A 13,685-nucleotide genomic window follows, 5' to 3' on the forward strand; every position below is an offset into this window, starting at 1 on the left:
GCGCTTGTGCTGAAAGACAGGGTTACCAGTTCCCATAATGTACCCATTCCTGTGGCATTTTCTAAAGAATAATTCTTGATGTGAAGAAGTGAATCTTTTCAGGCCTTGGGTCCCACTCTCCCGTGAGCCCTGGGACCTGGCAGTTAGTGATCCAGTAAACGTTTGTCAATGGAAAAAAAGAAAGATAGATAGAATGAATAAAGTATTGGCAAGTCTTCTGTTTCTGCTGTCTTCTACTAGGAAGGCATCGCTGCTGATCAGAGTGGAAACTGGAGTCTTTGCGAGGCTGGGAGCAAAGGGGTTCATAACTCTGCCATTGTGAAATTGATTGGACCCAAGACCAATATGAAAGTTTCTTGTCTGAAGGGAATAATCCTTAAATCCCCCATATGGTTTAAATGCAATTTGTGTCATTGTGAAGAAGTACTGGCGAGGCAGGGAAATTCATTAGGCCAAATTGGGTTCGCTATGCTCGACAGTAACGTTTCTGAAGATGAAGTTCAACCTTTGCTGGAGAGCTCAAACAAATGAGTTTCTTAATAGCTGTCCCACTTAGTCTGAGCGTCTTCGGAAGCTTAATGTTTTTAATGCTTCTCCTTTTTTACCACACTTCACAGTCCATCTAACATTGCTGCTTCTGGTAATATTTTTATATGGGGTTGAGTTCTATAGTGTCCATAAAATTATGACTCAGGCCCATTTTTAGAATAGAAGCTTTTTTAGGGCAAGTATTATATCTTTTTGGTTTAGTTTTGCATGCTGACAAACACCATGCCAACACATGTGGTTGGTAAAAACACTGCTCTTTGCTTTGAGGTACCAAACTCTCCTTTGGAGCCTTAGGCTTGATGTGCACTTGAATTGCTGGGTATTCATTGGCACATGCAGGAGCCATGAGAGATGAGAGTCTTTCCTCATTGTGAAGCTGGCTCACATGCAGTAAAGTAAAAAAAAGTGTAAGTGTCCATAAGGGCATTCCATCCTAGAGGGGTTCTGATTCCCCAGGTTTCATACATAGGACTTCTCAATGCTCAAACGCTACTGTCTATTTCCATTGGTGTTAAATAATGTTTTAAATATGAAGATGCTTTACCGGAGAGGAATATTTAAAAGGCTTCAAAGTGAGAGACCATCAAATAATGAAACCTGAAGTGGCGTATCAGCTGTTTGGAGAGAGAGGGCTGGAAGAGCACCAGCATTATGAAGCTTGCAATGATTCTTTTAAACTAGAATCAGAGCAGTTACATGTGGAATACTTTCTGTGTCAGTCAGTTTTTAGGTGGTGAGAAATCTGTGCAAGGCCTAAGGATGGGCTTAATTCTGGAGAAGGACAGTGTTTACAACAGTTTCTATGTGAAGCAATATTTTTAGAAGCAAATTTAGGTTCATACAAAAACATACCAATAAGCTGAGGTGTTCTAGTATCTGACATGGCCACTGTCTTCAAAAAAAAAAAAAAGAGAAAAACTGAAACAAACATTTGCCATGCTTTGAAATAACACCTGTCAGATGTTATGCTACAAATAAACTCACTTAGATGCTTGTGGGGGTTTTTTGGTGTGTGTGTGTGTGTGTGTTGAACATCTATTTTGAATTTTCATCATTGTGCCTTGAGTCTTTATGATTTCTTGTTTTATGGAATTTATTTGCACTGACCATAAACTGTGAATAAAATAAGTAAATGTATGGGAAAAGCCCCTAAGAGAACATTACTCTCCTTAGCTCTGGATTCAGAAATAGCTTCGAGACAGAGTGGTCAAGCAGCAGCAGAGAACATGCTGCAATGTGTGAGCAGAGAAGCTTTAGTGGGGATGTTGGAGCCCCTGGCAACCAAGCGTTCCTGAATCTTCGCTGGGGTTTTAAGACCTCATTAAGGAAACTACCAGTTACTTGGTTGGTTGCTCTGTTATTCCCAATGAAAAAAATGTTGAGTTGATATTTCAGAAATATGGCTCTATTATTAAATATGTCAAGACATATATACTGGTGTAATTTGTGAACCTATCAAAAACCAGAGAAAACTGGCCACCAAACTGAAAAAATATGAATTTAAAAAGTGCATTTGTAGTAAGTTGAAAAACACTGGGTGTGTAGACTACTAAGGCAAGCTTACTTCACAAGAGTTTTAGCTTTAAAAATGCAATAAGGGGCAAAAATCAGCTATAAAATATAATTATCTTTTGACTGACTGGTTTGCAGCTTAATAGATGTGTCTTGGGAATTGTGTTAATGTTATGTCTTGAGGTCCCGCTTGCAGATGGGCCAACCCCATTTGCCATATGAAGGAGACCAGACTCCCTTGGTAGTGGCCTGCTTTCTGCTCATGGCCTGTTAGTTCTCGGTCCTGTGTGAGCAGCGCCTGGAACATTCTTGCCTCACAGAAGGCTGTCTGCTGCTCCCAGGGCCTGTCTGCTTTTGGACCTGGCTGGACAAGTTAAATAGGCAAATACCCATATTTTTGTTTTTCAGGGGTTTACTACTTTTCCCTTGAAAACCTGGCTTTTATGTGCACATCAAACTCCCCAGACATGTAGCATAACTAGTCTCAACTTCCAGGTCTCCTTAACAGGTTCGTCAAAACCTTGACAATGTTGTTGTTCAGTTGCTCAGTCATGTCCAACTCTTTGCGACCCCATGGACTGCTAGGCTCCTCTGCCCATTGGGTTGGCCAGGCAAGAATACTGGAGTGGGTTGCCATGCCCTCCTCCAGGGGATCTCCGCAACCCAGGGATCGAATCCAGGTCTCCCGCATTGCAGGTGGATTCTTTACCATCTGAGCCAGTAGGGAAGCCCTGTTCCTCCCTACTTTTCTATAAATTCAAGGGAATGACCAGTTGTTGATCATTCAGGGCATGTCTGTGAGTCTCTATTCTTCTAGAATTGAATACTATTTAGTTAAATCTTTGGTGGCCGATGAATAAATCTGTTCTGTTTGATGCCTTTTCTCCCTTCTAACTGGGATTGCATGTGGGAAGTAAAAAAAAAAAAAAAAGAAAATCACTTGAGTATCAGATATTTGAGTATCAAAATGACGGTGATGAAAGGAAACCAGAGGTAACTGAGATCCGTCATTTCCATTTTAAGACTGACCTTTAATTTGTAAGATGGCATGAAACAACTTTAGCTGCAGATGGCCTTATCAGAGATGCCTGCCAGAGAGGCTCTGATTTAAGGGTGTCAGTAGCAGCGGGAGCCACACCAGGGTGTCTTGTTCACGAACCTGCTCCTTAGGACTGCACTTGCTCCGTCTTTGTCTGGCTCTGGGAGAGGAGTCTGGAAGCCACCTGGTGTTTGTAACTGAAGTCTGCTGCACGCAGCACCCTCTGGACCTTTCTCCACCCTAACAGGGGAATGAGGCAAAAATAATTGAAGGGTATTTGGCGTGGTTGTGGGCAGAATGTCCTCATCAAAACAACACTGAAGATCTGCTTTGAGTGTGGGTGTGGGTGGGTGTTTGGTCCTTCACTTTTTCACATGGGGTGACGACAACAGGAATTAACCCAGCTTCCTCGTTGAGAGGGATCAGCAGGCAAGATCTCTATTTTAGTTACTCGGGTGACACTGTAGCAGCTTCAGGTTGGACAGACTATTTTGGGGACCCTTGATTGCTTTCTGGACACCCTCGCTGAGCCAAGTGGTGGAAACGAAAGATGAGTGATTTTGATGAGTGGATTTCTGGGCAATACAGAAAAATGGAAGAAGGTCCTCTCCCTCTGTTGACTTTTACTACGGCTCCCTACTATGACCAGAAACCAGGAACTAGTGGATTGCGGAAGAAAACCTACTATTTCGAGGAAAAACCATGCTATCTGGAGAATTTCATCCAGAGTATATTCTTTTCCATAGACCTAAAAGATCGCCAGGGAGCCTCACTGGTGGTTGGTGGAGATGGGCGGTATTTTAATAAATCGTCAATAGAGACAATAGTGCAGATGGCAGCTGCCAATGGGGTTGGTATACGATAAGTATTGCTATGTTTCTGGCTCTCTGTATAACCTCTTAATTCTGCAAAAATATACCCAAGTACAAAGATTTGTATGCTGTATACACCTCAATGTTACTAACATCCAATTGGGTTTGACTGTGACTTCAGAGATTGTATATTGTGATATTGCCCCTGAAATTACATTTGTCACATTGGGATTTGGGGATGCAAACTCAGTTTCTTATGTTGTGCTCTGTGCCTGTTGCTTGAAAATGTACCTGTTGCTTTCAGACATTTAAAGCTCACCCCAGCCTTAAGCCATCTTGTCTACATTCTAACTAGTTTTGAGGGGCACTCTGTCCTGCGTAGGAGGCTCTTAGGAGCCACGGAGAGAGGAAGATTTTGTTTTCTTTCAATGGCTTCCTTGTTGAAGTTCAGTCACTTGTCAAACAGGAAAACAAAAGCCAGGGCACGCTGTTATTTGTGGATCCTGGTAGTCATGCAGAAATGCTGGGAGAGAACTGGAAAATGTTAGGTGTGAGCCTTCCAAGAGGACCTGTTAGAGGGGGACCCACTTATAATGACCTTGGATACAAAGAAGTCCTGTGTATGGTGAATTTGTGCAGCAGGGTAGAGATAATAACTTCTGTGAGCCTATAATATAAGGAGGCTCTGCTAAAGCTCTGCATTGTGAAAAACTGTGTTGGCTGAATTAACCAAATCGGAAGGAGTCTTGCACTAGGAAGCACTGATCATGATAATCTAACAATTTGCACAGTCTCACTGATTTACAGGAAGGCAGGCATCAGAACATTGCTGTTTTTGCTCTGCAAATTCCTCCGTGAGACCAAAAATACATTTTTTGTGTTTTAGATTACACTTAGCAATAATTTGGAGCACATAGTCCTTCAGTACTTATAAATTTAAAAAATTTGTTTTATTTCCTTTCTGGAAGTGATTCTGAGAACATAAAATTTAGCATTATGACCAAGTGCATTAAGCATTTATTTTTGGTGTATTTTAACAATACACTAAGCAGGTGTGCTTGCAAAAATCAAATTAAAAAAAAAGCATATGTTAGTTACCAAATTCTATTTAGAAAAGTTTGTCCATCCTATTGTTGTTAATGTGAGATTCCCTTTACCCAGTTTCAGAATCTGAATGCTTCTCCTGTAAAATTTGCTGATAAAGCACTCAAAAATGAAATTATGATGCATACACGTTTTTAAGATAAAGTGTGACATGCTGTAAATTTTATCTTTGAGGAGAGCTGCAAAGGCAATGGTATTAAGATGCTTTTAATCTTTTGGGAGAGAATGAATGAAACATTATTTCTCTGCATATATCTAGACTGTTGAGTGGATCTGGTACACTGTCCCCTTTGCTATGATGTATTTGGCTTCATTTCATTTTTGTGCAAAGCAGAAGGATGTGGAAGGGGTGGTAGGAATGTGTAATTCAGGCAGACCCTACAGACTTTCTCAGATTTACGATCTGAAGGTTTGCTAAATAATGCATTTAAGTGCTAATAATTGACTAAATATAGTAACTGCCTATTTGTTAGAGCTGTGGCAGCCCAAGCAATATTTTCAAGTCTTTTCAAGGACATTCCTTATTAAAAATGGTGTTGCATTTGAAGCACTTGTGCTACCCAGCTGAATTACGTAAAGCGTTTAGTGGACCGATAAAGCACTTTCACCTATCAAATCCTATTTAGCTTGATTTCTTTTTCTAACATATCCTAAATTCTATTCTAACATCCCTTTGATTGTGGGCAGAATTTAGGGAGGCAATCTAAAGGAAAGATAATTTATTGCCACAGATTTTAGTATTAATAGAAGTCAGGGTTCCTTCCTCAGTTTTGTCAGTACCCACTGTACCCATGAGCCGATTCTAAGAGAGCTATTCAGCCTGGCGAGCTACATGGAAATAATTTCATTTCTTCCCTTTAGTGTGCTTTTATCTGGTACATTTATGGATCGTAGAATACACTTTGCCTTTGCTTTTATTTGCACAGAGCTGTCTGCAGTTACAGGCAATTTAATGTACAAAATAAAACATTGGTAGGGTCTCATTTATGGTACTGGTGTCTCTTTCAGTCCCCAGAGGTTTATCCTTGAGATAATTTTAGAAATGAGAATAGAACCTGTACGTATGACTGGCAGAGCAAAGAAAATGGAACCTTTTGTTTGTTTGTTTTGTGTTTTGGGGAAACATAAGCAAACACCAAGCCCTATTTTCAACTGAAAGGAATATTTTAATGTTTGCTCCCTGTCATTGTTAACTATAAAATGTTGGGGGAGAGTGAGGTATCCAGTTTAGCAGCAGAGTTTGAGTTACACAGAAGGGAGCGGTGGGCAAGAGTAAGGGCAGGAAATGCTTTCTGGTGAAGGACTCTCAGTGCGGGGTGTTTGGTGAAGGATTCTCAGTGCAGAAACACTGAGGGAGTGTTTCTAAGTTGGTAGACATTTGGGACTCAGGGAAGGGTTATTTTTTTTTTTCCCTTTTTTGTGTTAAAGTGCATTCGCGTGTTAGTCACTCAGTCGTGTCCATCTCTCTGTGACTCCATAGACTGTAGCCTGCCTGGCTCCTCTGGCCATGGGATTTCCCAGGCAAGAATACTGGAGTAGGTTGCCATTTCCTCCTCCAGGGGATCTTCCCTACCCAGGGGTTGAACCCGGGTCTCTTGCATTGCAAGCAGATTCTTTACCACTGAGTCACCTGGGAAACTCGTTGTAAAATATATCTAACAAAAAATTTGCTGTTTTAACCATTTTTAAGTATGCAATTCAGTGATATTCATTATATTCATAATGTTCTGCAACCATCACCACTGTTTACAGAACCTTTTCATCATCTCATCTAAAACTCTGTACCCACTAAACAGTTAGTCCCCATTCTCTTCTTCCCCCCATCCCTTGGCAACTTTGGTTCTACTTTCTATGGATTTGCCTGTTCTGTGTCCTTTATATAAATGGAACCATCCAATGCTTGTGGTTTTCTGTCTGGCTTATTTTACTTAGTGTAATGTTCTTGAGGTTCGCCATGTTGTAGCATGTATCAGAATTTCCTTCCTTTTAAAGGCCAAGTAATACTCCATTGTATGGATATCACATTTTGTTCATCCATTCATCTTTTAATGGACATTTGGTTGTTTCCTCTTTTGGTTATTGTGAGTAATGCTGCTGTGAACATGGGTGTGCAAATACCTGTTGGAGTCATTGCTTTCTTTTTGTGTCTATACCTAGAAGTGGACCTTCTGGATCATATGGTCTAGGGAAGGTTTTTGAACAGGGGAGGAACACAGTTAGAACTGTGGTCTAGAAAGCTGAACTCGGTGGGACCGGTAGGTCAGATAGATTCAGTGAGGGCAGAGCAAGGGAGGTGCAGGTGGGAGAGAGGCAGGGGAGATTGGGTCAGGAGCTATTACAACACTCCAGACATCCTTAAGGGGAGGAGGAGAATAGAGTAATATCTCCCAAATATCAAGTTGGAGATGAACATTCTTGAGCAGAATTCAGGGAAAGAGTCTGCTCTGGAAAGTCAGCTATACCTATTCGTGAGCTCAAGAGAAAGAACCTGCCATGGGCTTCCCTTGCTTCTCCTGGTTTTCTTACTTTTCCTGGTATAATCCTCTCAGTCTTGGACCATTACTAACTGCAGATTTCACCATAAGGAATGGTAGAATTATGGGGTGACCTGTGTGGCATGGCTTAATATTCATTTATCAGCTTCTCTTCTATGTTAAGCACATATGGGATCAAAGTAGAAGTCAGTGTGCTTGATGCAAAAACACAGTTTTCATAATTGTGGCTGATTAAATTGCCGTCTCTAAGCTCCTCTCATCAAAATTATGGAACCGTTCAACCACAGAGCAGTTTCATCAGAATGGCACCCAGAAACTGCCAGAAGCGTGAGATGTTACCATTTCCACTGTATTGAGTCAGGGAGTTACCACTTTCTGAGGGAGGCAGGACATAAGAAATATATTAGAATAACAGAAATTGTTCAGGGATAGACATACAAGAGCCAAAAGGGGCCTGGAATGAAGCGGCTGCTTCCTGTGAGGTGGTTGATAAGGGAGAGGTTTAATTATAAGCCAGTAAATCTGTTAGTGACCTACAGGAAGGTGGCAAAGCCAACAATCCCAGAAAAACCTCCCCAGGGAATCCAGGTATCTTATTGGCATTTTCAGTATAGAAACGCATCTTCCACCATCAAGTAATTTCTTCAACTGCATTTATCTTGGGTGGGGCAAGAAGAAATAGCAACTGGAAAACTTAAATACGTCCCTGTGTCTTCAGAGGGGAGGGTGGAAGAAGGGCACAAACTCCTCCTTTTAAAAATCTTTTCATGAAGCAATCACATCTCGAGTCAGAGGAACTGACGGCATTCCCTTCTTTTCCGACTTGCATCATGTTGAAACACATATAAATTACAATCGTTTTAGTAAGGAGCTGTGCTTATAGATACCATCTGTGAAAGATACGGGCAGGTGAGTTAAGAACGCAACCTGTAGCTCCTTCATGTAGGTGGTCCTGGCTGGTCTACCCAGTAACACTCCCAGCATTCCCTGCCTGAGGCCCAGGAGGAAGCCCAGGTTCACCCTGGTGTGGATTTGTGTGTTCTGCTTTGAGGAACCCATTGTATTAGGTTTGACATATATACACTGCTGCTGCTGCTGCTAGTCACTTCAGTCGTGTCCGACTCTGTGTGACCCCATAGACGGAAGCCCACCAGGCTCCCCTGTCCCTGGGATTCTCCAGGCAAGAACACTGGAGTGGGTTGCCATTTCCTTCTCCAATGTGTGAAAGTGGAAAGTGAAAAGTGCAAGTGAAGTCGCTCAGTCGTGTCCGACCTTTAGCGACCCCACGGACTGCAGCCTACCAGGCTCCTCCATCCATGGGATTTTCTAGGCAAGAGTACTGGAGTGTGAAATAGCTGGTGGGAAGCTGCTCAGGGAGCTCAGCTCAGTGCTCTGTGATGACCTAGAGGGGTGGGATGGTGGGGGGAGCTCCAAGAGAGAGGGTGTATGTGTATACATATAGCTGATTCACTTCATTGTACAGCAGAAACTAACACAGCACTGTGAAGCAATTGTACTCCAATTAGAGAAAAATCCAAGCTTGATTGGCAACAAATTTGTGAGATACATTTTATAACATTTCTTCATACAAAGTTTGCCCCTTTTACTTTTTTAGATATTTTAGTTTACCAAAGCCTTCTCTTTGAGTTAGAATTCCTTTAACTAGTTAAATTTATAGTCTCTCTTCCAATTTGGATTGAAAGTATGATTGAAGTGGATAAAAATGTGGGTTTTCCCACAGATTTATAATGTATCCAAACTATGAACCTAATCTGGAAAGGCCCTGTTTTCTTTTCTTGCCAGAACCTTATAGCACTCCCAGATCATACACTATAAAGTCCCCCAAAACTATCTGAAGAAATGGCTTTGTTCAGCAATGCTGATTCTATTTCAATAATAATATTACTCAACAGCAACTATAAAATACTTCAATATAATAATATTAATAACCCAAGCTGTTAGACATTCATTAAAGGGCATCATTTTTGGTCCAGTAGAATATTTCTTTGTCCATCTAGCTGTTCTGGCGTCACTGTGTGGTGGCTCTGGATTTATTGATGTTAAAGTGTGTATTCTGTATTTCTTCTCCTAGATTGGTCGCTTGGTTATTGGACAGAATGGAATCCTCTCCACGCCTGCTGTATCATGCATCATTAGAAAGATCAAAGCCATCGGTGGGATCATTCTGACAGCCAGCCACAACCCAGGAGGACCCAGTGGAGATTTTGGAATCAAGTTCAATATTTCCAATGGAGGTGAGTTTGCTGTCATTTTGAGTACAGCCAATGTTATGTTCTTTAGGACAAACCGATAACCTAGGCCTTGGAAGGTCAGGATTCTGGTTCTCATCCTTACTTAGCAAGAGAGCTTTTTGTTTCCTTTTGGTGAAAATGACATGCTTCTCATTTTGCCATACCTGAATATGAGGTGCTCTGCATGAATGATGGTTAACGTATTTTCTTTTAGAAAATTCTGATACTTTGCTGCCTGAATGATGGCATGGCAGATGCACTAGTGAAGAGGAATTAGTTGATGAGCTTTGTGTTCTTTGTATTTCCACGTCAGCTATACAAAATGATCTACTGTTTGCTGTTCGATTTCCAGGTCCTGCCCCGGAAGCAATAACTGATAAAATTTTCCAAATCAGCAAGACAATCGAAGAATATGCAATTTGCCCTGACCTGCACGTAGACCTTGGGGTTCTGGGAAAGCAGCAGTTCGACCTGGAAAACAAGTTCAAACCCTTCACAGGCATGTCTGCTCTCCTCTCTTGCCTACTTCTAGTTCCAGCTTGAAGGATTTGCCTTTCGAGGTTTTAATAAAGTGGGTCTTTATCTCTGGAAAGATTGTGGTCACCAAGCTTTGCATGCATAAATTAGCAGGTCTGGAACTGGGTCTGGGAGTCTAGAGACCTGGGCTGTCTGGGCTCTGCTGGGGATCAGCTGAGGGACCTTGGGTGAGTCAATTCTAAATCTCTCAGCTTCAGTTTTCATACCTATGAAATGTAGAGCCTTGACAAGAAGACCTGTGACATCATGTTCATAGCTGTCTTTTATCGAGCTTTTATTATGTGCCAGGCTCTTCAGATGTATTCTGTCATTTGATTCTTACATTAGCCCTGTGAGGGCAGCACTATTGCTATTTACTTTTTCCAGAATTGGAAACAAAGGCAGAGAGAACTTTAGTAACAGGCTCAGGGTCACATAGTCAGTGAGTGGTAAACCAGGATTCAAATGCAGGTGTGGATGATTCCAAAGCCTGGGCCTTGATTTCATGTTCAGTAAAATCAACTTAGACCCTTTTGGGGGCTAAATTTAAACTCCCTGTGTAGTAGCTGTGGTAAACATTTTATTGTTGAATGCTAATGTATGATAATAATTGATGAAATAAATGTTTATAAAATTATTCATATTAATACAACAAGGATGAGATGGTTAGCAGTGTGACTTGTATTTCGACTTTGCTCTTACATGTATTCTATCATCTGGACTACAAGTTTGTGGGATGCATTTTGTGTTTGAACCTACCCAGAAGGACTGACAATTGCATCCCAGGGAAGAGGAGGGGGTGCTTTGGTATATCTTGAAGACATTCTTAGGGTTTAGAAAATACCAGTAGAGAATTTCTTAAACATTTCATGTTTTGAAAATGTTCAGACCCCTGAAAATTCAACAAGGCTTAGTTCTTATGTTTGTTTTATTCCTTTAGCAGTGAATGTGAAAAGTGATTCATTAAAAAAATTTTTCTCTGCTTTTTACCATTAAGTCTTAATGGCAATGGGCCTGGAAAAAGTAAAGTAGGTGTTACCTTTTCTGTTATTTTTTTGACGCTAAAATACACTTCCTGGAGATGAATCAACATGGCAGTATAGCAGTTTACCATCAGGCAAACCTCTGTCAAACTTTCTCAGTGTGCCACATCCCAGCTGTGTGGGCAAGTTACTTAATCTCTCAGAACTTGAACTTGCTCGTCTATAAAATAGAACTGATAGCATTTACCTCTCAGGAAATTTGTGTTAGTTTTGAATAAGAGATCATGTAACAGCCCTGGCACATTGGAGCTGCTCCATAAATGTCCTTTTAAAGTAGCAATTGCATGTTTACAGCCATATAATCATTTCAGAGGATGATATTTCTAAAAGTGTTTAGTTCCTCCATCTTTTAATGTTGCTTGTTCTCACAGTGGAAATTGTGGATTCAGTGGAAGCTTATGCTACGATGCTGAGAAACATCTTTGATTTCAACGCACTGAAAGAACTGCTTTCTGGTCCAAACCGACTGAAGATCCGTATAGACGCCATGCATGGAGGTATGGGGCCCTTTCTCTTCCCTTCTCTTCTCTCAAAGCTATGAAGCAGCTCTCGAGTTTGTGTATCATGATGCCTTAACAAGCCTTTTCTTAAGGCTGTCTCTGGCAGTGTTTACACCATCACTTTGTAATCATTTCAGAGTAATGTTCACACAGATAAAATCTAACTGTATGCAGCAAAAATTCCTCATGGTAAGGCAGTGTGACGGCCAGTGTTTCCACATTAAGCATCAGGTTTTGAGTAACATGCAGCTATTTTTGTGGACTCTCCCTCCCCCTCAGAAGATGCCGTAGATTCTTCCTAAACGCCCCCATCTATTCCCAAGGGGAGCCATGGTTTGCTAGATCTGATAAATGTGCTCCTGAGCCCCACACCCCAGTTTCCTGTTCCCACATGCGCCTTTTCTTAGAAGCTGACCAGAGCAAGCTGAGGGTTCAATTCAGGAGCAACAGGATGTATGTCTCTCCCTCTTCTTCCTCTGTGGGTTTTGTGGCCAGCTCAGTAGAGGTGGCAGCCATCACCGAATCAGAGCCGTGAGGGTCTCTTGATGTAGGAATATGGGAATTCCTGAGCCCTTGGCTTGTCTGTTTGTTTTGTAATAATCTGGAAGTTTAGGATCTTTTTCTTAAGAATATATTTATTTATTTCTTACTTTTGGCTGCATCAGCTCTTACTGGCAGCACGTCAGATCTTTCCTAGTGGCATCCAGGTTTCTCTCTAGTCATGGTGGGAGGCTGTCTAGTTGAGCTGTGTGGGCTCAATAGTTATGGCATGTGGGCTTAGTTGCCCCACCACAGGATCCTGGTTCCTCGACCAGGGATCAAACCCACGTCCCCTGCATTGGAAGGTGAATTCTTAACCACTGGACCACCAGCGATGTCCCTAGAATTTTAAAATCTTTGAGTGGCAACGATTTTCCCTGGTGCTGTAATCCATCTGCCTGCCTAGGTGGGGAAGACTTTCTGCCTGTGCTTGAACCCTTCTTATGATCCTGTCCAGGTCCTTCTGTTACACTGCAAAATCTCAGTTAGAAAACTTCTCCTGGTGGCCTGAAATGGTCTGTCTCTGGAACTTCTTCCCTTGGGTCCTAACTTGCCTCTGGAATCTCACAGAGTGGGCCTCCTTTATTCAGACAAAGGCCATTCTGACTTTTCAAAACATTCAGCTGCCATGTGTTGAGTAGCTACTACGTGTATGCCTGGGGGTGTGGGTGTAGTCAGGGATTCTGTAGACACTTCCTTCAAAGAGCTCGTGACGCTAAGGGAGATGAAGTGGGTAAGAAACCAACCACTGTCAGGCCAACAAAATGAAGGTTAGATAAAATTTCAAGTATTCTCCTTGGGGTGTGGAGGAAGGCACAGTTTGACTGAAGGTATTGAGAGGTTTTCTGGAAGAAGGGGCAACCAACTCAAGCTTTTATGAAAGAAAGACGTAAGGTGGTGGAAAGTCCAGTGTGGTTATACCCAGTTGAGGCAGTGGCTGCAGCCAATGCACAAAGGATGAAAAGGAGATGTCACATTAGGGGAATGAGCAGAAGCTTTGGCTGGCTCGAGTGTGGGGCTTGTGATGGTGTGTTTACGAGGAGAAACTGGTCACCAAGCTGACTTCTTTCTCCAAGCCTTTCAATTGTTCCTCAGGAGCCTTAGTTTCTGTACCCCTCACAACTCCGGCTGCCTTGTCCCCATTCTGAGATGTGTCAGTAGCCTCCTTAGCATGCCCAATGGGAGACACGTATTCTGTACCGTCCTGACCTCTGTCGCATATATAGGCGTTGGAACCTTCCTTGGTTGAAAGCATTTAGAGATGAACGTTCTTGATCGTAACACTAAGTGTCACTGTAACGTATGCCCTGTTGTGTATTGTTA

General features: G+C 41.9%; 1 protein-coding gene across 2 annotated transcripts in view; it reads left to right on the forward strand.

Moving 5' to 3' along the window:
- PGM1 (phosphoglucomutase 1) overlaps window positions 1–13,685 on the forward strand; it is a 64,604-nt gene that overhangs the window by 24,902 nt on the left and 26,017 nt on the right. The window contains exons 1-4 of one of the 2 annotated variants that reach the window (XM_055401934.2): window positions 3,217–3,950; window positions 9,604–9,766; window positions 10,116–10,262; window positions 11,694–11,819. In XM_055401934.2, the coding sequence (XP_055257909.2) occupies window positions 3,651–3,950; window positions 9,604–9,766; window positions 10,116–10,262; window positions 11,694–11,819 (736 nt within the window). In that variant the 5' untranslated portion in view covers window positions 3,217–3,650. Of the gene's footprint in view, window positions 1–3,216; window positions 3,951–9,603; window positions 9,767–10,115; window positions 10,263–11,693; window positions 11,820–13,685 lie in introns of those variants that run through there. The other variant, XM_055401935.2, reaches the window with a different exon arrangement.

Source organism: Moschus berezovskii, chromosome 4 (genome assembly GCF_049115385.1).
Source record: "Moschus berezovskii isolate FMDL1 chromosome 4, NW_MosBer_1.0, whole genome shotgun sequence".
Lineage (NCBI taxonomy): Eukaryota > Metazoa > Chordata > Mammalia > Artiodactyla > Moschidae > Moschus > Moschus berezovskii.